A 27,857-nucleotide genomic window follows, 5' to 3' on the forward strand; every position below is an offset into this window, starting at 1 on the left:
TTATTATTATTATTATTATTATTATTATTTAATTACTTATTTTTACACAGAAACATAATGTGTGTCTTATAGCATCATTTAAATGCTTAATTTGTAGTTTTAATGTGCAAATTTTTTCAATACTCTAGAGGGTACTCTTATTTTGAAGAGATCGTCCACCGGAAGTCTTAAATTAGCTCACTAGATTAGCTCACTAGACAGTGCCCTTATCCTAGCTCACTGTACACTGGTCTACCCCCCTGCCTTCCCCCCCTTTGTCTCAGCGTTCATGTTTTCGTGACAGAGACAGATCTACAGCCACGTCCTAAACACTGCTACTGTATAATTACTTTGATAATAAGTCACCGAACTTCCTCCTTTGGAATATGTTCGTATGATGTAGTCTTTCAGGTAAGTGTCTTTGCTTCATACTAGTCTGTAAACACTATCATTGTGTTTGTATGACATTATAGTCCAGTGCGCTAGCAGCATCGGGCTATATTCATGCTAACGTTGCCTTGCTATAGCTAGCCTTTCAGGCCTCGGCCTGGTAGTGAATCAACAGCCCCGTTCAGCCTCTGTCAGCTCAGAGAAGAGGTTCCGTGGAAAGGTATCGGGAGAAACTGTTTACCTTCCAAACAGTGACGGGGGGGGGGGGGACCTTTTCACAGTATCGTACCCAAAAGTTAAATGTATTTCTAAAGAGCTACAGATGGTAAACTTGTGCCTCTTATCCTGAAGACCGGACGTCGTATAAATAAATAATAAACTGCCTAATAAACAGTAAACCCAGAGTTAACTTACAGGGAGTCCCGTCCCCCAAATAGTTGTGATGTTGGAACGTGAGCCGAATAGCTGATCTACAACTACAAGCTTACAACGAGGCATTTAGCAGACGCTCTTAATCCAGAGCGATTTACATTAAGCAAGAACAAAAAGCATGGGAATACATCACAAAAAAAGCATTCATCATGAAACATGCGTAAGCTAAGAAAGTAACAGTGGAATATCTATATAATGAAGCTATACATATAAACTATACATCTATACTACTATGCTATACATATGTACTATGACGTGCTATGACTACATACAATGCAATTATAGTGCTGTCTACATAACATGCTAAGTCTGTATCAAATGCTATCTAAGTCTACAGAAATGCTATCTAAGGGGCTAGGGTAAGTGCTGGCACACTGTGAGCTTGTAGATCAGCTATTTACGGTCATGAAATAACTAGATTTTCTATTCCTTTTCAAGGTTTAGAATATATCATGGGCCCTGGGAAAATTGTTGGATATGCATTGTTTTTGCCTATTGATTTTGTTAATTGATTGATTTAAATATGTATTAACAGTTTGCAGAATTACAGTACATTTCAAGCACAAACTCAATACAAAGACTGTTAACTGTGAGTGGACGACCCAATTAAGCATTACACTTGTCTACAAGAGGGTCCACCTTGTTCAATTCATCAAAACATTTAGAGACGTACAGATAGACACTTCTGTAAATAAACGTATAGGCTATAACATTACACAAAATATTATTTGTTTTTCACCAAACTGGCAGTGTGATTGCAGCCTATTGAGGCTAATGTTTGTATGTGACGACAAAATGGCAGATCTGCAAGCTCACACTGTGCTACAGCGTGGATAGGTGGTGTAGCAAAACATTTGGCACAACATTTGGAATATAATTATGGTATTTTATATTCTATGCATTGTTGTTGCTACACAGTAACACTGCCTGCCTTTGGGCATTACACATATAGGACTAAGATACACATTTTTGTGCTGAATGATTATTATATAGGCCTGGAAATTGGGTTAAATATTCTGGAAAAGGTGTGTGTGTGTGTGTGTGTGTGTGTGTGTGTGTGTGTGTGTGTGTGTGTGTGTGTGTGTGTGTGTGTGTGTGTGTGCGTGTGCGTGTGCGCGCGCGCACTTTGGACTTTTTTTACTGTAACATAGCTTAATAGGCCTATTCATAGTTTCCAGTTGGCTTTATAGTTTGGGCTTATTTCTGCTTCCTTTCTTATTTCTGCTTATTTGGGCTTCTGGCTTCCCGATCACGTTTCTTTGCTCCCGATCATTGTCTCCACCAGGCCGAAGGCATGGGGGGAGAGTATGTTTTGCACTCCGTCCGTCCGTGTGTCCGTCTGTCTGTGAACAGTTAATCTCCGGCACCGTTAACCCGGTCGATGCCAAACTTTGCACACACACTCCCTGGATACCAACCAATGAGCCTCTGTCCAAAAATGCCCAGAGCAGCCTGTTATAGCGCCACCAGGAGGCCGGCTTTTGAGAAACACATTTTTGATATTACTGCTCCAAGATTCTGTCCAAAAATCCCACAAATCGTTACACAGTATCTCTATAGTCATGTGTTCAAGACGGATCTGTCCGATATTTCATATTCCATCCTGATTGGCTAACATTGGCTTTCAAAGTTTGCAGGATTGGACCTTTGTAAACAAAAAGCCTCAAATCATGAACGCAGCATGCAATTTACGTGAAATCTTTCACAGACTTTCCTACTAGGCTGAGGAATTATATCCCACCCTTTTCACATTGGCCTGTTATAGCGCCACCAACAGGTGGATTCTTGCAAAACACATTTGGGAACAAAATGCCTCAAATCATCCAATCCAAATCAATGGCGTAAGAACAAAATATGGCACCCTTTTCACATTGGCCTATTATAGCGCCAACAGGAGGCCACAACCTGACCTGGCCTGGTGGAGACCTGTACCCCGAGGGGCACTTTTTCTAGTTTGATTTTGAGACAGATTTCAAGATTCCAATGTTTATATTGTTCTACAACACTTATGCCATGTGAGAAATGTATGTCACTCTAGTCTAGTCTGTTGCCTTTCAATTATTCAAAGGCAAAAATATGTGACCACCTTTTTTAGAACTAGGACTGTCGTTTTGGATTTTTCTTTGCATGTCATATGAAAGCAGGGAATCATAATTAGATTGAGTGCAACTACAGCGTATGGAACTGAAGTCAAAGTTAAAGCTCTTTGGGATTGGGAGCCTGGCATTCCGTGCCAAACCACTAGATGGGGCTGTTGTTTTCGCGCCAGATCAGTCTCTATCTTTTTAATTCTCTGTGGTGAACACCAATCTATGTAAAGCGGATAGAGGCGCTATGTAAATGCACCATTTACCATTTTATTTACCAATGTTGCCAGAATTAATTTGCAAGAGAAATAAGCAACCAAGTCTACAGAAACAAGCTCAAAAGAAATGACTATTGGGCCACATGAGCACTTATTTGACCTTATAGGCCTATAAGGGGGGGGGGGGGGAAGGTGACATTTGTTATTTTTTAACAACACTAATCTGGGTAAGGAGGGGTTCCATACATCCATTGACAAATGCATATTCACAGTGGCGTGCACAGACATTTAGAGGGGCAGGTGCTCAAGTGAAAAAAAGGGCACCTTGTACAGCGCATTTTGGGGCGGGAACACATTTTGGTGCTTTAGCTATTGAAAAATAGCAGATCTACAAGCTCATAGCGTGCCACCGAGTGGCGTGCTATGAGCTTGTAGGTCTGCTATTATCTTTTTTGATCGAAGAACCACTGACATAGAAACATAGCTATAGATTGTGGGGGGCCTAAATAATATAGTAGAAGCGTTTTATCAAGAATTGATCAATGTCACCGCATGGTCCACACACTACAAATAACCTTTTCTTTTTTCCCTTTTTTTTAAGAGCACATTGCCAAAAGGGCAGGGGGTGCTAGAGCACCCCCAAGTGTCTATCTGTGCACGCCACTGCATATTCATTCGGGAGTCCTTGTCTCCTTGACATGGGGTTATGAAAATGTTTGAGAACTACTAGTTAGGAAGCAAGTCCAAATAAGCAACTATATCCAGAGAAAAGTAAGCAGATCTACAAAAAACGTTTAGGTGATGAACAAAAAGATACGTACAGAAGAAGGAGAAGTAGTCTGCATACTTTTTGTAGCTCCCACAGGAAATGTATTCATTTGGTAACTAAAGGCTCATACATAGTCTGGATTTCCGGTGGTGAGGTGACCGCCGAACTACAACATGACGTCACTGAGGTGACCACCGAACGACAACATGACGTCACTGAGGTGACCACCGAACTACAACATGACGTCACTGAGCCGCGGTGAAGAGCAAACCACCGCCACCGCTCCAGCCCTTCACTCTGTTTTTACTCACCACCGCTCAACGTTATTTCAGCTCCGGTGGTCAGCTCACCACCGAAAATCCAGACTATGAATAGGCCTTTAGGATGACAACGTTTCGACCTCTTATGGGTCTTCTGATCCTTAACCCAATAAATACATTTCCTGTGGGAGCTACAACAAGTGTGCGGACTACTTCTCCTTCTCAAATAAGCAACTACACCTTGGAAACGAGTGTAGTTGGCATTTGCCCAAAGTCACTCATGATAAGCAGACTTATAATAAGCAGACCTGGCAACTAGAGCTGCAACTAACGATTATTTTCATAAGCGATTCATCTGCCGATGATTTAAACGATGAATCAATTAATCAGATTATGACACTTATTTAGCTATCACCTTAAAATATATTTTAGGTTATTTTAGACATGTTCTAAAACATATAATTCATTCAAAAATGTATTTGATTAGCTGCTGATTAGGCTGCTATTCAAAGACAAACTCAATTCAAGACAAACTAAATTTAATTTAATTAAAGCAACTCATGGTGTCTGATAAATTGCAAAAAACTAGTGATTAGTTTCCGATTCGATTACTAAATTAGTTGACAACTAATTGAATAATCGATTCGATTACGATTAAGCGATGAATCGTTGCAGCCCTACTGGCAACACTGCTGGCATGGATAGTCCCTACTGTGAATAATCTGATGTCAAGGTTGGGTTTGACATGTTTTTGTTCCTGTCCTGCTATCCCAACAGGACCAGGCCACCGCACATCGACTGTCAATATGGATAGCCAGACCCAGGCAGTCTCCTCCTGCCAGACCGATAGTTCATCAATGGATGAGAACCGAATAAGAGGTAAAATAAGAGAAAGACTGCTTCCGGTATCTACTGTATATCTTGATATCTATTTGCTTTGCAGGTGGCAGGTCTGTGTGCGTGCATGTAGGGCTGGGTATCTATACCAGTGTTGTTTTTGGCAGCAAATTTCAATTTTAGTTTTAGTCATAGTCTTTGGACTGAAACTTAATTTAGTTTTAGTCACATTTTAGTCACCTGGAATGTCTTAGTGTTAGTCTAGTTTTAGTCGACTAAATGTCATAAGATTTTAGTCGACTAAATCTATGGTTGATTTAGTCGACTAAAATGTATTTTGGCGGGCCTTGATGCCGTCGTAATGAGTGTTTTTACACTTGCTGATATTAGCCTGCGACGCGTTGTGAGCTTGTAGATCAGCTATTTTCAGCATGCAACCAAAGTGTAAAATGACTTATACTGGATCTCTTGTCCACTAGTCTCTTCCTAACATTTTAGTCTAGTTTTTATTTGTCGACGAAATTGTCAGTGTATTTAGTCTTAGTTTTAGTCATCGTAGCTTAGTTTTCATTTAGTTTCCATTCGTTTTTGTCAGTGAAAATAGGTAGTCGACGAACATCTTTCATCTTAGTTTTAGTCGACGAAAACAACACTGGTGGGAAGCCCTATTGAAATAGCAATGATTATATATAAATTATGCAAAATTATGATTTTCAGGGGGATCATTCCTCTTCAAAATGAAATAGAATAGAAGTGACATGACAATGTCATTGTCTTGCAAAATATGTCCTCCAACCACCTCAAGCTGAACCCAGACAAGACTGAGCTTCTCTTCTTCCCAGCTAAGTCCTGCCCTATGCGGGAGCTAACTATTTCCGTAGACAACGCCCTGGTAACGTCTGTCCCAACAGCCAGGAATCTTGGTGTTGTCCTGGACAGTCAGCTCTCGTTCAAAGCTCACATCACAGCTGTCACTCGATCATGTAGGTTCACACTCTATAACATACGACGAATTAGACCGTTCCTCACCCAGGAATCAGCCCAGCTCCTAATCCAGACAACAGTCTTGTCAAAACTCGACTATTGTAACTCCCTCCTTACTGGCCTACCAGCATGTGCACTTAAGCCTCTCCAGCTGATCCAAAATGCAGCAGCTCGCTTGGTCTTCAACCAGCCAAAATTCTCACATGTCTCCCCCCTGCTCCGCTCCCTCCACTGGCTCCCGGTCGCTGCCCGCACAGAATACAAAACTCTGATGCTGGCATTCAAAGCAACCAAAGGTATGGCTCCCCCATATCTTACAAGTATGATTGAACCCTACAAACCCTCCCGCGCACTCAGATCAGCCAACGCAGGGAAACTGGAAGTACCCTCACTAAAAACGCCGGGACAACGCTCCACACGTCCCAAACTCTTCTCCCTTCTGGCTCCAAAACTGTGGAATGCACTTCCCATTGCAGTCAGAACTGCAGCATCACTCCCAATCTTCCGCCGTAGCCTGAAAACCCACCTTTTCAGACTCCATCATGGCCCATAGCACTTACCCTAACCCCTTAGATAGCATTTCTGTTGGCTTAGATAGCATTTGACACAGACTTATAGCATGTTATGTAGACAGCACTATAATTGTATTGTATATAGTCATAGCACGCCATAGTACATATGTATAGCATAGTAGTGAATATGTATAGTTTATTATGTATAGTGTATGTATAGTTTCATCATATAGATATTCCACTGTTACCTTCTTAGCTTACGCATGTTTCATGATAAATGCTTTTATGTGATGTATTCCCATGCTTTTGTTCTTGCTTAAATGTAAGTCGCTCTGGATTAAGAGCGTCTGCTAAATGCCTAAATTGTAAATTGTAAATTGTATGTGGGAGTGGCCTATTTAGTAGCAGGGGCCTATTTCTTAAAATCAACGCCATACGTAACGATTGCAAGATTCAATCGGCGCCGAATTTGAATCACAATTAAGTCACACGGCATTCGACGGTATTTCTCCCAGCGGAATTCCTCGTGCCACCGCGGTGCAACTAATTGAATTCTCCAAGAATTGCACCTTTCTAGTTATGATTATTATATTTCCGTAGGTCGCAGATTACTATGAAAACCTGTCAGTCCGTCATGCCACCATATATGGCCGTCAGTCCGTTACGCCTCGTGACGCCACCATATATGGCCGTCAGTCCGTCAAAGGGATGGAGCTCGATAATGGATACCCGGGAAAAAAATCGAATAAACTTATTGAGTACCCGTTATCAATAAGCTTTTTAGGCTTATCAAGCCTGTTATCGAGCATAGCGGCCCATGACGTCATGTTTAAACAATCAAGACAAGAGGTGATCAAGAAATAAATGTAATTACCCACGCTGGCACAAACATGTGGGTCTAAAAGTGTATTGATACCTGCCAACCAGCACTGCCCGGGTAAACAAAATGACGCTACACATATTAACACCCTGAGCGGCATAAACGGAGGTTTCCGTTCTATCAAACGGTAACGCTCAACGCTCAGGACGGAGATTAATTACAGGATGGAACTTTATTGATATCGTAGCAGAGTGCAACGCTCCACAGGCTGGGAGTGCCTGTGGGGTAACATAATCAGGGATGTTGAAAAAAGTCGAAAATTGACTTGATCTTTCGTCTCGAGTCGATTTTTTTTTTTTTTTTTTGCAATGGCTTATTATAAAACACTAGCCCTTACCCGTTGTGAGATATTTGCCCCCCCTTGTGGCCGTGGGGGGTACTGCTCCCGGGTGCGTTTGTAATTGACTAATAAATTCATTAATAATCATTAATGTGTCAAATCGAAAAAAGGGCTTCGTTACGCCCTCCATATTCATATGGTCAATGCTTGTGTGAAAAGCAGGCAGTGAGGAGCTACGGCAGTCACAGTGACACACAGACAGACACACACGCAGACAGACATTGTTAGAATTATAGTATGATGATGATGATGATGATGATTATAAACGTTGCTGTTTCAAATGTTTTCTACTACTGAGCGCTGCGGAATAGACCCCATCGTCCAAGGTTGTGGGGTTGAGGGGGGGGTTGTATCTTAGCAACACTCTGTCCCATTGGTCGTGTGCTCGTGTCATGAGCCAATGGCTGCAGCTCTGAGCTTCCCAGACGCCAGGTTCACATCTCATTGGTCACACTCACAGACAGTGTTGCCGTGCCGTTTTATTATAAGTGACTTTGGGACTGTTTTACTGTAAAGTTGTTTGTAAAAAACTTGCAGGTTGCATTTTTTGGGGGGCTTGTGTAGTTGTTTATTTGGGCTTAGCCTTAGCCTTGTTTCTAAAGTGTAGTTGCTTATTTGGGCTTGTTTCATAATTGTTGTTTAAACCAGTGATTCCCACATATTTTCATGTCAAGGACCTGGCTCCATATTTGTCCAACTACAACCTAGATCTAGACCAGGAACCAGGAACCCCCATACAAGATTTGTGTTGTTGGTAAAATGTTTCAAAGAATTTTCCACATTATATAAAAGAAAATAATAATAATTCCATGATTGTTTTGAAAACAGCAGCTGAGCTTGTCGATCGGCTATTTTCAAATAGCCCATTAGTCGATTATTTTAGACCTGAATACTTATTTATCTCACGAATTGGCAACTCACACATGCCGTAAAGTAAATTGACAGCCACAGGTCTGCTCTGTTCTGAGCTGTGAGCGCTCTTCTCTTCTTGTTGTGAAGAAGAAAGCAGGACAGAGTTGTCAAACAAATCCTGCCGTCATTCATACTGTATTTATTCCCCGACCCGACATTAAAATACGGAACAACGTGCGTGCCGTATCAGCTCATTACGGGACTCGTGACAGGCTGCAGACATTGAGAGTTGTTGTTATTGGGCTTTGTTCATTGATGCAAATTCCAAACATAATAGATGCAGCTGCGGACGTTGTGTTGCTTAAAGGAATGCATAGTTGCGTTCAGAACAGAAAATAAATAAAAAAGAATGAAAAAGAAAATGGGAAAAAAATCGATCGCGGCCTCGAATTATCGATTTGCCAAATATGAGTTGATTGGCATTGTTAATGCAATCTTTCGGTGAGCACTTATAACACAGTTGAACAACATAATGAGACAGACACAATTCAGAGTTTCAGAGTATTGGAATAAATGTATTCTTATATGGAGACAGTAGTGAAGCGTTACAATGGAACACCGTACGGACTCCCCACATCTCAGTTAGACTTCAGCTTAAATACATTCCTACCCCCCCCCCCCCTCAGGGAGTAGGTGGGTCTTAACACATGCCAATGAGAAGACCCCTCCAGACCACACAAGTCACAGAAAACAGCTTCTCATGGTTTGGTTTATGATGTCCTTAAATGTACAACTTAGGTATTCCACATTTCCTTGACAGCATCCCTAATTCTAATCAAAGATGATGTTTTTGATGGCCCATCATCGCAGTCCCGTCGCTAGTCCCATTAGAACCAATCATAGCTCCCGTTGTTGTCGATCGCCTCAGGGGTTGTTTTGGCTACATCTAGCTACTTCAGCTACACCCAAGATGGCGCCTGGTGCACCTCGAAATATGCTCCGTTGCTGCGAATCGCTGGGCGCTCTGATTTAATGGTCCTAAATACGCCCCGGGCATTCGGGGTGTTAAAGGACCACTTCACCGCTTTTCAACCCATCTTCATATAATAGGTCCTCACTAATAATCATGATTGTAACATACTGCATGTATTTACCACCACACTGTGGCACTGTAGCACAGACTACCTGTTACCTGTTGCACACTGGTATAGTCCCGCGAGACTTCGGGACGGGAATTCATGCTTGGATGAGATCCAAGATGGCGGAATAAACAAACCTATGCTGTTACACACGTCTTGTGTATATTGATTTAAAAGGTTTACAAACCAACCAAAGGGTAAACTAATACATGGTGTCAGAGTAGCGGACAATCTGCTAACCCATCGCTGAAAAAATGGATTCCTACGGTGTTCCTGCTCCACGGATGGACTGGGATTCCACAAACCTGCCTGAAGCATGGAGACGCTTCAAGCAGCATGCCCAGCTGATGTTCACCGGCCCGCTCAGAGAGAAGGAAGAGGCGGACAAATGCAGCTATCTCCTTCTATGGATCGGGGAAAAAGGTCGTGATGTTTTCAACACTTGGACACTCACAGCAGATGACGCCAAGAAGTTACAGACCTATTATGATAAGTATACGGCCTACATCACTCCCAAAGCCAACCCCATCTATGCTAGATACAAGTTTCAAGAAAGGATGCAGGGTGAACATGAATCAGTTGAAAAGTTTGTGACTGAGCTAAAACTGCTTGTAAATGACTGTGGCTACCGAGATGGTGATGAAATGGTCAGAGACCGCATTGTTTTCGCAACAAATTCACCACATGTACGTGAGAAACTACTCAGCCAGGGAGCAGAGCTCACACTAGAGAAAGCCATTGACATTACAAGGTCCCATGAGCTGGCAAAGCAGCAGCTGAAGACAATGGGTAATGCCAGAGATCACGATACTGTGCATGCTGTAAACAGAAAGCCATACAGGCAGGAGAGACCGCAGAAAGCTGCAAGACCAAGAGAATATGATTCAACTCAGAGAACCTGTGGCTACTGTGCAGGGCAACACAGCAGCAAGGATGTTTGTCCAGCAAAAGGAAAACAATGCATGAAATGCAAAAAGTTTAATCATTTCGCCAGAGCATGTAAATCAAAGGGCCCAGCACAGTCAGGTTCTCACCGCAAGACAGTGCATACTGTCAGAGAGAACACAGATGCATACGAAGAGGACATCGATGAAGAGGAGTCAGGGCTCTACATCGACAGCATCACTATAGAGAATGAAGGGAAAAGCAGTGAGCAAGCTTACGCAGATGTTGAGCTTGGCTCTCCCCCACAAAAGGTCAGATTCAAGGTGGACACCGGTGCACAGGCCAACACCATTCCAGTCAACATCTTCCAGACGCTCTTCCAGGACGTTCCACTGAAACCAGTGACGCGCAAGCTCACAGACTATGGAGGACATGCACTGACTGTGGATGGAAAATGTAAGTTGAAGTGCAGACACAAAAACAATACACTGCTGCTAGACTTCCACATTGTTGACACTAGCTCCCCACCTGTTCTTGCTATGAAAGCATGCCGTGACCTAAACCTAGTCAAGATAGTGATGGCCTTGTCTGAAGACAAAGAAAAAATGGACACTGACTGTCAGAGCATATTGGAGGAGTACGCCGATGTATTCCAGGGCATAGGTGAATTCCCAGGTTAATGCAACTTTCGTGTTGACCCTGACATCACACCAGTAGTCTGCCCACCACGCAGGATCCCTATAGCTCTACGAAAACGCCTTAAAGGTGATATAGACAAGTTTCCAGTGTTTGTACACAGAAGTGAGTGAGTGTTTCCAAACAAATGCATATCTAGCTCCACCCCCCTCCCCCCCTCATTCTATTGGCTGAGCCAGGTCACTTCAGGCTATGGGATTGTTGTTGCTGCTGGGACGGACGCTATGGATATTGCGCTCGTATGGCTAAATATGACATTACAAAATGATGAATTTCTATCGATATCTTAGTTACAACAATGACATTGAGTTGACATGTTTTTTTAAGGGTAACTGTAGCATAATCGCAATATCACACCGAGTCCCGCAAATGAGGAAGTAGGAAGTAGAGGAGACTCACTGGCTCTCAATTCAATTCTCTTTTATTTGTAATCGTGCATATAAAACATATTGCCCCTCAAATGCCCCATGCCACTACAGCATCGTTCATTCATGTGAACTACTCTGTCCACGGTTATTCATTGCAATGAAGAAAAAACGCTATGATGATCCGCAACGGCCTGTCACCGTTAGGGTTGGGATTCGTTAGGATTTTAACGGTTCCGGATCCTTCCCGGATCCCTCTTAACGGTTCCGGTTCCTAACGGTTCCCTTAACGGATCGTAATATTATTTTTTCCCCTTTTTTTCTGACATAAATGATGCTTATATTATAACTAACCTAACCAAGTACATAATAAAAACAAATTAATTAATTAAATTATTGAAAATGCACTTTACAAGTATGAGGTGGCACTATTATTTAAACTTCACCACCACCAGCTAGCCACCACAACAATATCATTTTTACGTTAGTAGCCTGGGGAAAGTGAACCAGCCTTGCATCATCCTCATCCCCCGCCGGCTGTGGTGGAGCTGCGGGGAGTGTGAGCTTTCCGCATGGCTCTCAAACGCGATTTGCCTAGATTATTCTCGTGAGTTGTGGACGCGTATTGATTTTGAGTTGTTTCATCAATGTGGACGTGCAACTGGTACAAGTTGCAACAACCTTTGCAGGGAACTATAGCATAACATTTATTCCACTTTGCGTGCTCAGCCTCAGAGTCATTTCCCTCTCTGTTAACCACACTTTGAAGATCTCTTCGACATCACTCGCTCCGCGGTGGTGAGCGGTCGCTGAATGCACAGAACAGTGGGCGTATCCTCCCCGACCCCACACACTCCTTTAGGTGGGGTGACGTCACCTCAGGCTCTGCTTGCATGCATGCACATTGCACAGACACAGCGGAGCTAAATGACGACTGATGAGAACCGTTTGGGGAACCGTTAATAAAAAAACGATGGAACCGGCTCCGGATCCGCAATGTCGGAACCGGGTCTGAAATGGACCCGGTTCCGAATCCCAACCCTAGTCAACGTTGGCGAGCACGGGTTGAATGCATGCTTCAAGCCGGCCGGCAGGCAGGCAGTCGCCGCGGCGGTGCAGGGTGAAATACTATTACTCACTTCCCCTTCCACCATTTCAACAAAAGCACATACAACCCACTCCACATGAACGAGAACGATATTGATGTAGGCCTAAACAGGAGATTTTATTGGGGTCTGAGTTGTTCTGTGACTAAGGATCCTGAGTTCTGTGGGGTGCTTATTGCTGCTGGTGTTGTTCAGTTTCACACCACCCAACCATGCACTATACATAGCGATTCTCATAATTTCAATAGGCTTACATATTAAATCATAAACATACTATTTCACATGAACAATGTTAGTGAAACTAAGATATGGGGATAATATTATACATTGCAATAGAAATCGCATCGCGTTTTCATTATAATACTGCAGTGCTGGGTTGAACACACCGTCACAGCCTCGCGCTGCAATTGGCTAAAAGTTTAAATCCCCTCCAACGTCCCGAGTAGTAAACTGTAGTGGATATAAACAGCGCATTCAGCCACAGGGGGGGAAAGGGGGAGTGTGCTGTTGCAGGAGAACACCTCAGCATCATAATATAGGGAAAGATACAGGGGGAAAAGGCCAAAAGAATACATTTATATATATTTAAAATTTTGGCTGAAAACTTGTCTATATCACCTTTAAAGATGAGCTCGACAGTATGGAAAACAATAACATTATCTGTAAGGTCACAGAACCCACAGACTGGGTGAACGCACTCGTCGTCGTGGAGAAGCCAAAGACAGGAAAGTTGAGGGTGTGCCTAGACCCCAGGCCCCTCAACAAGGCCATACTGAGGCCTCACTACCCCCTACCTACTTTGGAGGACGTCATCACAAAGCTCGCCGGAGCAAAATACTTCAGCGTTCTAGACGCTAGGTCAGGCTATTGGGCCATAAAGTTGAGCAATGAGTCTTCAATGTTAACCACGTTTAACACAGTGTTTGGCAGGTATCGCTTCCTCAGACTGCCATTCGGGATCATCTCAGCACAGGACGAGTTCCAGCGGCGTGTAGACGAGACATACGAGGGCCTCAGCGGCGTGGCAGCCATCGTCGATGATGTATTGGTGTTCGGTAAAACCAAGCTGGAACACGACCGACACCTCAGAGCCATGCTGCAGCGCACCAGAGAGAGAGGTGTGAGACTGAACCCTGACAAATGCCACATCTGCGTGTCAGAGGTCAGTTATTTTGGCCACACACTGTCACATGAAGGCATAAAGCCTGATCCACAGAAGGTGAACGCTGTGAAGGAGATGCAGCCACCACGGAACAAGGCAGAATTGGAGACAGTCCTGGGGATGATAAACTATCTGGCCAGATTCGCTCCACATCTGTCAGAGATCAACTCACCACTGCGACAACTACTAAAACGCGACAGTGAGTTTGTGTGGGATGCCAACCACGACAAAGCATTCAAACAGATGAAAGACCTGATAACTCAGCAGCCAGGCCCAGTACTGTCGTACTTTGACCCTGAGAAAGAGCTACGGCTCCAAGTGGACGCTTCTAAGAGTGGCCTTGGTGCAGTCATGCTTCAAGACAGCAAGCCAGTTGCCTATGCATCAAAATCTCTCAACAGCACAGAAGAGAATTATGCACAGATAGAAAAGGAACTGTATGCTGTGCTGTTCGGCTGCAAACGTTTCCACGAGTACATGTATGGCCGCAAGGTAGTTGTAGAGTCAGACCACAAGCCTTTGGAGGCTATACTCAAGAAGCCACTGGCAGCAGCGCCACCAAGTCTGCAGAGGATGATACTGCAACTCCAGAGGTACGACATCACAATCATTCACAGGCCTGGAAAAGACATACCTGTGGCTGACACGCTGTCACGGAAGTCCATAGAGTACCATGACAGAACCCTGCATGAAGGAATGGAGTCCCAGGTGCACACAGTTATCAGCAGCGTTCCTGTGAGTGACAAGAGACTGTCAGAAATAAGAGAGGCTAGAGCCAAGACTCACAGCTCGCTACACTGAGAAAAGCTACACTGGATGGCTGGCCTGACACAAGGTCACACTGCCCGCTTAGCATTCAAGACTTTTGGAACCACAGAGATGAAATCTCAGAAATCAACGGTATCATGTTCAAGAGTGAAAAGATCATCGTTCCCCGTAAGCTCAGGGAGACCATGATAGAGCGGATACACTCCAGCCACATGGGTGTGGAAAAGAGCAAAAACAGAGCTAGAGACCTTCTATTCTGGCCCGGCATGGGAAAAGAGATCGAGGCAGCAGTGGAAGGCTGCAGCATATGTCAAGAGCGACGCAGCGCAAATCCCAGAGAGCCCCTGCTGTCACATGCCATCCCAGAAAGGCCGTGGCAGGTGATAGGCACCGACCTATTCACCTGGAACTCAAGAGACTATCTCATCGTTGTAGATTACTACAGCAGATTCTTTGAGCTGGAAAGACTGTACAGCTGTACTTCAGCAGCTGTTATCTCCAAACTCAAGTCCATCATGTCCAGGCAAGGCATCGCAGAGGTCTGGGTCAGCGACAATGGACCTTGTTACAGCTCGAGTGAGTTTCAACGCTTTGCAGAATCATGGGGTTTCACAAACACCACCACTAGCCCCCACTACCCACAGAGCAATGGTCTCGCAGAGAAGTATGTCCAGATAGCCAAGCGCATACTGGACAAGGCCAAAGCTGAAAACAAAGACCCCTACCTCAGTCTACTATCGCAACGCGCCTGTAGACAACCTGAAATCACCAGCACAACTTCTCATGAGTCGGAGACTACGCTCGATTCTTCCTGCAACAGCAAAACACCTGCAACCTCAAGTCGTCTGTCAGCGGTCAGTACGTGAGAGGAGAGAGATCTGTCAGCAGCGGCAGCAGTCGTATTTCAACAGATCTGCCAGACCTCTACCCCAGCTAGCTGCTGGTACGCCTGTCCGTTTTCGCCAGCAGGACGGTTCCTGGAAACCTGCAACAGTGACACGACCTGCACACACAGACAGGAGCTACCACATCACCACCAGCAGAGGTCAGACCTATCGACGCAACCGCCGACACCTCAGAGAGAGCCGAGAGAGACACGACAACGGAGACGGTGCGACAGCAGAGGTCATCCAACGGCTGGAGCCCAGCACCAGCAACACACAGATCCGTCACCGTGATCCTGTGGTACCTCCAGACCTGAACTGTCAGCCGGATAGCCCTCGGCAAGAATACGTCACACGATCAGGTCGTGCTGTCAAGCCGAGACAAGTTCTTGACTTGTGAATCATTGTAAAGGGTGCAAGCCAAGCGCTGCCCTAATACAAAAAAAACAAACATTGATTGTACATTGTATTATTTTCTATGATTTTGCCTGTGCCTTCCTGAGAAAAAGAAAAAGAAGGAAAAAAGGAGAAATTGTATTTGAAGAAATTTACACTGATTATTTTGTTTACATAACAACATTTTGCACTTTGCTCAGGTTTAAGTACGTATAATGCACTGTCCTAGTGATTTATGCCATGTGCCTATTTTGCTATTTCACTTTGCTATTTTGAGCACATATATTTTCCAGCCAATGATTGTGCCTTTTGGACTTTGCCTTACAAGCCATGCTACCTCAAATATATGGAACAACTGTCTTTTATTTAAGAAGGGAGATGTAACATACTGCATGTATTTACCACCACACGGTGGCACTGTAGCACAGACTACCTGTTACACACTGGTATAGTCCCGCGAGACTTCAGGACGGGAGTTCATGCTAGGATGAGATCCAAGATGGCGGAATAAACAAACCTATGCTGTTACACACGTCTTGTATATATTGATTTAAAAGGTTTACAAACCAACCAAAGGGTAAACTAATACAATGATAAAATGGCACGATTTTTTTCTACTCAGTCTGTGGGCAGTTCAGAAACCGTCTTCCAGTGACATCATCATTAGGCAGATTGTTTTTTAAACAAGATTCTTTTTACAAAAATGTTTAGATTTTCATTATCGTGAGAACGATGGCTTCCATTTTCGCATTACAACTTTTCAGGACTAGAAATCCTGCAGTTTCTATTCGCTTGTATTCCCCAGCGATGATATCACTGGAAGACGGTTTCTGAACTGCCCACAGCCCTCCTATGAGACACAGACAGAGTAGAAAGAAATTGCGCCATTTCTTTCATGATTATTAGTGAGGACCTATTATATGAAGATAGGTTGAAAAGTGGTTAAGTGGTCCTTTAACCAGTTAAGAATTTCTTTAATATGTTTGTGTTGGTAACCCTGGATAGCCATACATCTGCATATATGGAGTTTTTTTTTTTTAACAGATATTATTTTTAACAGAAGTAACGCTACACTGCATAGACAGTAATAAACTTTAACGTTTCATTTTATTTCTTTCATGTTTTATTTCCCCCCTCTAGACTTCCTGCACCTCCCTGAGTGTAAAGAGGAGGTTTCCCCTGAAGAGGAGAGGAGCTCCAGTCTGGTCCAGGAGGAACCACAACCTCCACAGATTAAAGAGGAACAAGAGGAGCTACTACTAGGACCAGAAGAGGCTGGTGGGTCAATGTTGACATTTCTAGCAGTGAAAAGTGAAGAAGATGAAAACACAGAGACAGAGCCTCTAGCCAGTACCTCAGCTGAACACATGAAAACACAAGCTTACATAGAGTACTGGGTACCATCACAACCAAATATCGACCAGCCTCTCTCTTCACGCTGTTCTGAATCTGACACAGATGACGGTGAAGAAGAATATGATGACGACGACAACACAGATGCAGAGCCTCTAGCCAGTACCTCAGCTCTGACGCTCAACGCTCTTCTAGAAAGACACATGAAGAGTCATACAGGGGAGAAACCCTATGTTTGTACAGTTTGTGGCAAAGGCTGTAGTCAAAAAACTCATCTAAAAGAACACATGATGACTCATACAGGTGAAAAGCCTTTTTTGTGTACAGTATGTGGCAAAGGCTGTAGTCAAAAGGGTATACTCAATAGACACATGAGGACTCATACAGGGGAGAAACCCTTTACATGTACAGTTTGTGGCAAAGGCTGTAGACAAAAAACTCATCTAAAATCACACATGATGACTCATACAGGGGAGAAAGCCTTTACATGTACAGTTTGTGGTAAATGCTGTGCAAACGCAAGTAATCTCAAATTACATATTATGACTCATACAGGGGAGAAAGCCTTTACATGTACAGTTTGTGGTAAATGCTGTGCAAACGCAAGTAATCTCAAATTACATATTATGACTCATACAGGTGAAAAGCCTTTTACATGTACAGTTTGTGGAAAAGGCTTTAGGGGAATGTCTGATCTAAAGTTACACATGAGGACTCATACAGGAGAGAAACCCTTTAAATGTACAGTCTGTGGCAAAGGCTGTAGTAAAAAAGCTCATCTAAAATTGCATATGAGGACTCATACAGGTGAAAAACCCTTTACATGTACAGTTTGTGGCAAAGGGTGTAGTCGGAAGGATGAACTGAAAACACACATGATCACTCATACAGGTGAAAAGCCCTTTATGTGTACAGTATGTGGAAAAGGCTGTGCAAACACGAGTGATCTAAAATTACATATGAGGACTCATACAGGTGAAAAGCCCTTTATGTGTACAGTATGTGGCAAAGGCTGTAGTCAGAAGGGTGAACTCAATAGACACATGAGGACTCATACAGGAGAAAAGCCCTTTTCTTGTACAGTATGTGGTAAATGCTGGGCAAACACGAGTAATCTAAAATTACATATGCTGACTCATACAGGCGAAAAGCCTTTTACATGTACAGTTTGTGGCAAAGGCTGTAGTATAAAATCTAATCTAAAATCGCATATGAGGACTCATACAGGTGAAAAACCCTTTACATGTACTGTTTGTGGCAAAGGGTGTAGTCGGAAGGATGAACTGAAAACACACATGATGACTCATACAGGTGAAAAACCCTTTACATGTACAGTTTGAGGCAAAGGCTGTGCAAACACGAGTGATCTAAAATTACATATGATGACTCATACAGGTGAAAAGCCCTTTATGTGTACAGTATGTGGCAAAGGCTGTAGTCAGAAGGGTGAACTCAATAGACACATGAGGACTCATACAGGAGAAAAGCCCTTTTCTTGTACAGTATGTGGTAAATGCTGTGCAAACACGAGTAATCTAAAATTACATATGAGGACTCATACAGGTGAAAACCCCTTTACATGTACAGTTTGTGGCAAAGGGTGTAGTCGGAAGGATGAACTGAAAACACGCATGATGACTCATACAGGTGAAAAACCCTTTACATGTACAGTTTGTGGCAAAGGGTGTAGTCGAAAGGATCGACAAAAAATGCATATGAGGACTCATACCTGCGGTAAACCAGATGGCTGATGATATTTACAGACAATGTAAGTTGTATGCTCAAGCAAACGCTTCTGCCTTTAAATGTAGTCATTGTTCAACTACAGTGCATGTCATTATTTTATCCATATTGCACACTACTTTATACTGCCCACCTGTGGTCATTTTATAAGAAATCTAGTATGCAAAGGTTGCACAATATATAGCCACAACACTTGATTAGGCAGTATTGCTTTGTTTTCTAAATGTAACTAGGTTTTCTTCATTTCCTGATTTGGATTTAGGTGGTTTATTCCCGACAGCAGAGATGCAATGAGAATACTCCTTCTCATTGCATCATTTTAAAGCACTTGTAAGAATTTGAATGTTCAAGTTCTGAAAACAGCATCGCTGTGGCTCTCAAACCCCACTATGAGCTGTTCACGCTATACATCCAGACTAAGGCCTCTAAGGCCTTCATCTCCAGATAAAACGTCAAAGTCCCGTTGCTTTATACGCTATAATGTCGCTAGGTGGCGGTAACAGGCTGCTAAATAGACCAGTCACCAGGGCCGGATCTACCATATGGACACTTTAAGCACGTGTCCAGGGGCCCTTGGGCACCAGGGGCCCCTCAAAAAAATTAAAAATAATATATATATATATATATATATATATATATATATATATATATTAGTTTCACAGAACATTTCCCTGCTAATCGGAATGAAATAAATGGTGTCTAAAAAGATTAGTGTTTTATTGTTGGTGAGAAATATTATTACAGTTTACAGTTATTGTAAAGACACACATTATGTTTCTGTGTAAAAATAAGTAATTAAATAACAGAAACATAATGTGTGTCTTATAGCATCATTTAAATGCTTACATTGTACTTTTAATGTGCAAATGAAACTTTTTTCAATACTCTAGGGTACTCTTATTTTGAAGAGATCGTCTTAAATTTGCAAGCTTTAATTTGCAAAAAAAACAGTGCCGCGCAACACTGCTCTGGGCTGACAGCCAGGCAGGCAAAGCGCGCCACAGGATGGTTATATATTTTATTATACATTAGGCTACATAAACGCTGCTGCCGCGGCTGCCGCCTATCACAAGGCTTTTTATTTACATCATGGTTTTACATTCACCATCGCTGATGAGCAGCGCTTTGTAGGCGAGGAGGGAGGCTTGTTCAGGAACTCCATTATATCATATATATGGCTCTGCATCAATGTAATAAACATATGCGCTGTGAGCCAACGTGAGCCATGATGTCATAAGTTTTGCGGATTCACCGTTTTGCCTGTTTACACGGAGAAGGGATAAAACGGCATTCTCAAAGATTTCCACTCTGGAAGGTGGTTTCACTTTGTTGCGTTTTCACCACCTGAAAACACCATTCTCGTCTAAACGGACACCAGCAAACGATACTTTATTTAGCCGTTTTCTATGAACACCGTTCTCGTCTAAAGACCACCTAAGGGTGCACTGGTTGAAATGACTGGTTTGTACTACTTTACATCCTTTTACTGACTTATTGCCTGTCGTGTTATGTCTTATTTATTTGTACATTGTGTATGGACCTGAGTCAGCTAATAAAGTGAATTGAATAAGCTCTCAACTTGTGACAAAGGTTTTTGTCAAATGTGTCATCTACAAACGCACATTGACTCATACAGGTGAGAAACCCCTTAACATTTGGCGGCAAAGGGTCTAGTCGGAAAAGGATCAGATACTGGTTCTGTTCAGACTGTATTGTCTGCGTTCTTTCCACAAAATTATATAAAATGCCTGATAGTGGGCTCGATAAGAACAAGGCTCGATAAGCCCGATTGATGAGGTGCTCGTTATCAATGGAAAATAAGGCACGGCCCTAACTGGCCTTCCTAATTAGCACACATTTAATGCCCTACCCGGCCCCAAGACGTCAATTAAAAATAGTTCCATATCTGGGCTTTCCCAGACCTGTAGTTTCAGCGTGACCTCGCCCGCTTCTCGCCCTCAGGGCGTCTTACTGGTTATATTAAAACTCATTACTATCCTATTCGTCCTAGTCCTATTTCCCAATCGCGCTCCTTGCCGAAGGGGGTTCTATTGATTCAGAACGTCAAATTGGCGCTCCCTCACGGCTACAATATTAACGCTTCCGATTACTTTTAAAGTTACGATCGCAATACTAGTTATAATAAGGCAATTTGCTTCCGGTTCATTTGGGGTGAATTTCGGGATTTTCAAAATAAAATGCCCCGCTGTTACAGGCAGCGGTGAGGGACATTAGACTGAATCACGGGTGGCAGTGAATGAGTTTTATGGAGTTGATGAGTTTTTCTAATTATTAAATTATGTTTTTTTAAGACAAATGTACATTTGTCACATTTTTGCTAAAGACATGTATAGACGTCCATTTTAATCAAACCACAGGTGGCCTTGGACGTGTATACTCGTCTTATGGCTATTTTACTGTATGTATATATATATATATATATATAATTGTTTGTAGCCTTTCCTTCTTCACCGTACTCCTTGTGTTTCGCGCATCCGCGCTGCCGTTCACTTCCTTGTTTACGGCTCCAAAAGAATGGCGCGTAACTCCTAATCTAGGGAGCTCTCCATGGTTTGGACGAAAAGGACAATGTTCTGTCTTCATTTCTGACTTCAGCATGCACATCTCGTTGGGAATATAAACACTTCTAAAGAGACTTTAGCGTGACCAGCGTGAGGTAAGAACGGAAGACACTCTAACGCCTTTATTTTGAAAGATGCTGGCGGCATCGGTTGTGTTAATTTTAACAGAAGTAACCCTGCACTTCATTGACAATAATACACTTCAAACTTTTCATTATATTTCTTTCATGTTTTCTTTTTTCCCTCTAGACTTCCTGCACCTCCCTGAGTGTAAAGAGGAGGTTTCCCCTGAAGAGGAGAGGAGCTCCAGTCTGGTCCAGGAGGAACCACAACCTCCACAGATTAAAGAGGAACAAGAGGAGCTGCTACTAGGACCAGGAGAGGCTGGTGGGTCAATGTTGACATTTCTAGCAGTGAAAAGTGAAGAAGATAAAATCACAGAGACAGAGCCCCTAGCCAGTACCTCAGCTGAACACATGAAAACACAAGCTTACATAGAGTCCTGGGTATCATCACAACCCAAAATGATCGACCAGCCCCTCTCTTCACGCTGTTCTGAATCTGACACAGATGACCGTGAAGAAGAAGATGACGATGACGACGACAACACAGAGGCAGAGCCTCTAGCCAGTACCTCAGCTGAACACATGAAAACACAGGCTTACATACAGCACTGGGTATCGTCACAACCAATGGATATTGACCTGCCCCTCTCTTCACACTGTTCTAAATCTGATGAACCCTATGCTTGTGAGGTTTGTGGCAAAGGTTTCAGTCGTATAAGTCATCTAAAAATACACATGATGACTCATACAGGTGAAAAACCCTTTACATGTACAGTTTGTGGTAAAGCCTTTAGTCAAAAGTCGGGTGTAGAAAGACACCTGATGAGTCATACAGGTGAAAGACCCTTTACATGTACAGTATGTGGAAAAGGCTGTATTAAAAAGTCAGATCTAGAGAGACACATGACTCATATGACTCGTACACGAGATAAGCCCTTTTATTGTACAGTATGTGGTAAAGGCTGTATAAACACAATTAATCTAAAAACACACATGAGGACTCATACAGGTGAAAAGCCCTTTGCATGTACAGTTTGTGGCAAAGGCTGTAGTCAAAAGTGTCAACTAAAAAGACACATGATGACTCATACTGAGGAAAAACCCTTTACGTGTACAGTCTGTGGTAAAGGGTGTAGTCGGAAGGATGAACTGAAATCACACATGAGGACTCATACAGGTGAAAAACCCTTTACATGTACAGTTTGTGGCAAAGGGCTTAGTCGAAAGGTTCGACTAAAAATGCATATGAGGACTCATACTGAGGAAAAACCCTTTACGTGTACAGTCTGTGGTAAAGGCTGTGCAAACACAAGTAATCTCAAAACACATATGATGACTCATACAGTTGAAAAGCCTTTCACATGTACAGTTTGTGGCAAAGGCATTATTGGAAACTTTCTTCTAGAAAGACACATGAGGAGTCATACAGGGGAGAAACCCTATGTTTGTACAGTTTGTGGCAAAGGCTGTAGTCAAAAGGGTGATCTCAATAAACACATGAGGACTCATACAGGAGAGAAACCCTTTACTTGTACAGTTTGTGGTAAGGGCTGTAATAATCAGAGTGATCTAAAGAAGCATATACGGACTCATACAGGTGAAAAACCCTTTACATGTACAGTTTGTGGCAAAGGGTGTAGTCGGAAGGATGAACTGAAAACACACATGAGGACTCATACAGGTGAAAAACCCTTTACATGTACAGTTTGTGGCAAAGGGTGTAGTCGAAAGGATCGACTAAAAATGCATATGAGGACTCATACCTGCGGTAAACCAGATGGCTGATGATATTTACAGACAATGTAAGTTGTATGCTCAAGCAAACGCTTCTGCCTTTAAATGTAGTCATTGTTCAACTACAGTGCATGTCATTATTTTATCCATATTGCACACTACTTTATACTGCCCACCTGTGGTCATTTTATAAGAAATCTAGTATGCAAAGGTTGCACAATATATAGCCACAACACCTTGATTAGGCAGTATTGCTTTGTTTTCTAAATGTAACTAGGTTTTCTTCATTTCCTGATTTGGATTTAGGTGGTTTATTCCCGACAGCAGAGAAGCGATGAGAATACTCCTTCTCATTGCATAATTTTAAAGCACTTGTAAGAATTTGAATGTTCAAGTTCTGAAAACCGCATCGTTGTGGCTCTCAAACCCCACTATGAGCTGTTCACGCTATACATCCAGACTAAGGGTGCACTGGTTGAAATGACTGTTTTGTACTACTTTACATCCTTTTACTGACTTGTTATTGCCTGTCGTGTTATGTCTATTTCTTTGTGCATTGTGTATGGACCTGAGTCAGCTAATAAAGTTAATTGAATAAGCTCTCAACTTGTGAAATGTGACAAAGGTTTTTGTCAAATGTGTCATCTACAAATGCACAATGACTCATACAGGTGAGAATCCCTTTAACATTTGGAGGCAAAGGGTCTAGTCGAAAGGATCAGATACTGGTTATTTTAAGACTGTATTGTTTGCGTTCTTTCCACAAAATGATAGAAAACGCCTTATAGTGGGCTCGATAAGAACAAGGCTCGATAAGCCCGATTGATGAGGTGCTCGTTATCACTAGAAAATAAGGCACGGCCCTAACTAGGCGGGCCTGAGGCCCAGCCTGGCCTTCCTAATTAGCACACATTTAACACCCTACCCGGCTCGAAGACGTCGATTAAAGAAAGTTCCAATATCTGGGCTTTCCCAGACCTGTAGTTTCAGTGCGACCTCGCCCGCTTCTCGCCCTCAGGGTGTCTTACTGGTTATATTAAAACTCAATACTATCCTATTCGTCCTAGTCCTATTTCCCAATCGCGCTCCTTGCCGAAGGGGGTTCTATTGATTCAGAACGTCGATGTTGGGGCTCATAAAAAAATCGGCGCTCCCTCACGGCTACGATATTAACACTTCTGATGACTTTTAAAGTTACGATCGCCACACTAGTTATAATAAGGCAATTTGCTTCCGGTTAATTTGAGGTGAATTTCAGGATTTTCACAATAAAATGCCCCGCTGTTACAGGCAGCGGTGAGGGACATTAGACTGAATCACGGGTGGCAGTGAATGAGTTTTATGGAGTTGATGAGTTTTTCAAATTATTATATATATATTTTTAAGACAAATGTGTCACATTTTTGCTAAAGACATGTAGGCCTATAGACGTACATTTTAATCAAACCACAGGTGGCCTTGGACGTGTATACACGTCTTATGGCTATTTTACTGTATATATATATATATATATATATATATCTTTTGTAGCCTTTCCTTCTTCACCGTACTCCTTGTGTTTCGCGCATCCGCGCTGCCGTTCACTTCCTTGTTTACGGCTCCAAAAGAATAACTCCTAATCTAGGGAGCTCTCCATGGTTTGGACGAAAAGGACAATGTTCTGTCTTCATTTCTGACTTCAGCATGCACATCTCGTTGGGAATATAAACATTTCTAAAGAGACTTTAGCCTGACCAGCGTGAGGTAAAAACGAAAGATTATGCCTCCCAGTTTTATGGAGGGAACGGAAGGGTGGACCTTTCAGAGTAAAATCTGCCATAGCTGCTGACACTCTAACGCCTTTATTTTGAAAGATGCTGGTGGCATCGGTTGTGTTAATTTTAACAGAAGTAACTCTACACTTCATGGACAATAATACACTTCAAACTTTTCATTATATTTCTTTCATGTTTAATTTTTTCCCTCTAGACTTCCTGCACCTCCCTGAGTGTGAAGAGGAGGTTTCCCCTGAAGAGGAGAGGAGCTCCAGTCTGGTCCAGGATGAACCACAACCTCCACAGATTAAAGAGGAACAAGAGGACCTACTACTAGGACCCGAAGAGGCTGGTGGGTCAATGTTGACATTTCTAGCAGTGAAAAGTGAAGAAGATAAAATCACAGAGACAGAGCCTCTAGCCAGTACCTCAGTTGAACACATGAAAACACAAGCTTACATAGAGTCCTGGGTACCATCACACCCCAAAATGATCGACCAGCCCCTCTCATCACGCTGTTCTGAATCTGACACAGATGACAGTGAAGAAGAAGAAGAAGAAGAAGAAGAAGAAGAAGAAGGTGATGACAACACAGAGGCAGAGCCTCTAGCCAGTACCTCAGCTGAACACATGAAAACACAGGCTTACATAGAGTTCTGGGTACCATCACAACCAATGGATATTGACCTGCCCCTCTCTTCACACTGTTCTGAATCTGATGAACCCTATGCTTGTGAGGTTTGTGGCAAAGGTTTCAGTCGTATAAGTCATCTAAAAATACACATGATGACTCATACAGGTGAAAAACCCTTTACATGTACAGTTTGTGGTAAAGCCTTTAGTCAAAAGTCGGGTGTAGAAAGACACCTGATGAGTCATACAGGTGAAAGACCCTTTACATGTACAGTATGTGGAAAAGGCTGTATTAAAAAGTCAGATCTAGAGAGACACATGATGACTCATATGACTCGTACACGAGATAAGCCCTTTTATTGTACAGTATGTGGTAAAGGCTGTATAAACACAATTCATCTAAAAACACACATGAGGACTCATACAGGTGAAAAGCCTTTTGCATGTACAGTTTGTGGCAAAGGCTGTAGTCAAAAGTGTCAACTAAAAAGACACATGATGACTCATACTGAGGAAAAACCCTTTACGTGTACAGTCTGTGGTAAAGGCTGTGCATACACAAGTCATCTCAAAACACATATGATGAGTCATACAGTTGAAAAGCCTTTTACATGTGCAGTTTGTGGCAAAGGCATTATGGGAAATGCTCTTCTAGAAAGACACATGAGGAGTCATACAGGGGAGAAACCCTATGTTTGTACAGTTTGTGGCAAAGGCTGTAGTCAAAAATCTCATCTAAAATCACACATGATGACTCATACAGGTGAAAAGCCCTTTACATGTACAGTATGTGGCAAAGGCTGTAGTCAAAAGAGTGAACTAAAAAGACACATGAGGACTCATACAGGGGAGAAACCCTTTACTTGTACAGTTTGTGGTAAGGGCTGTAATAATCAGGGTGATCTAAAGAAGCATATAAGGACTCATACAGGTGAGAAACCCTTTACATGTACAGTTTGTGGCAAAGGGTGTAGTCGAAAGGATGAACTGACAATACACATGAGGACTCATACAGGGGAGAAACCCTATGCCTGTACAGTTTGTGGCAAAGGCTTTAGTCTAAAAAGTCATTTAAAATCACACATGATGACTCATACAGGTGAAAAGCCCTTTATGTGTACAGTATGTGGAAAAGGCTGTAGTCAGAAGGGTGAACTCAATAGACACATGAGGACTCATACAGGAGAAAAGCCCTTTTCTTGTACAGTATGTGGTAAATGCTGTGCCAACACGAGTAATCTAAAATTACATATCATGACTCATACAGGCGAAAAGCCTTTTACATGTACAGTTTGTGGCAAAGGCTTTAGTGGAATGTCTGATCTAAAGTTACACGTGAGGAGTCATACAGGGGAGAAACCCTATTCTTGTACAGTCTGTGGCAAAGGCTGTAGTAAAAAAACTCATCTAAAATCACATATGATGACTCATACAGGTGAAAAGCCCTTTATGTGTACAGTATGTGGCAAAGGTTGTCGTCAAAAGGGTGAACTCAATGTACACATGAGGACTCATACAGGAGAAAAGCCCTTTTCTTGTACATCATGTGGCAAATGCTGTGCAAACACGAGTAATCTAAAATCACATATGATGACTCATACAGGTGAAAAGCCTTTTACATGTACAGTTTGTGGCAAAGGCTTTGGTGGAATGTCTGATCTAAAGTTACACGTGAGGAGTCATACAGGGGAGAAACCCTATGCTTGTACAATCTGTGGCAAAGGCTGTAGTAAAAAAACTCATCTAAAATCGCATATGATGACTCATACAGGTGAAAAACCCTTTACATGTACAGTTTGTGGCAAAGGCTGTAGTCGAAAGGATCAACTAAAAATGCATATGAGGACTCATACCTGCGGAAAACCAGATGACTGATGATGATATTTATGGACAATGTTGCAAGTTGTATGCTCAAGTAAACACATCTGCCTTTAAATGTAGTCATTGTTCAACTACAGTGTATGTCATTATTGTATCCATATTGCACACTACTTTATACTGCCCACCTGTGGTCATTTTATAAGAAATCTAGTATGCAAAGGTTGCACAATA

General features: G+C 42.6%; 1 protein-coding gene across 1 annotated transcript; it reads left to right on the plus strand.

The window, feature by feature from the left end:
* The first annotated feature begins 340 nt into the window (after positions 1-340).
* On the plus strand, positions 341-27,857 carry LOC310860034 (uncharacterized protein). The gene is made up of 5 exons (XM_083766796.1): positions 341-390; positions 4,913-5,014; positions 17,082-17,531; positions 21,869-22,006; positions 25,387-27,857. The coding sequence occupies exons 2-5, from the start codon at positions 4,942-4,944 to the stop codon at positions 27,678-27,680; spliced, it is 2,955 nt and encodes a 984-aa protein (XP_083622922.1). The 5' UTR covers positions 341-390; positions 4,913-4,941; the 3' UTR covers positions 27,681-27,857.

The sequence above is a fragment of the Protomyctophum parallelum genome (assembly GCF_964188405.1).
Source record: "Protomyctophum parallelum genome assembly, chromosome: 6".
Taxonomy (NCBI): domain Eukaryota; kingdom Metazoa; phylum Chordata; class Actinopteri; order Myctophiformes; family Myctophidae; genus Protomyctophum; species Protomyctophum parallelum.

Excerpts from the sequence above, each read along its gene's own strand:
- LOC310860034 (XM_083766796.1), top strand. The coding sequence starts at position 4,942 with ATGGATAGCCAGACCCAGGCAGTCTCCTCCTGCCAGACCGATAGTTCA. Across the intron at positions 17,532-21,868 it reads AGGGGAGAAACCCTATGTTT|ACTTCCTGCACCTCCCTGAG; the intron begins GTACAGTTTGTG and ends TTTTCCCTCTAG. Across the intron at positions 22,007-25,386 it reads ACTAGGACCAGGAGAGGCTG|ACTTCCTGCACCTCCCTGAG; the intron begins GTGGGTCAATGT and ends TTTTCCCTCTAG.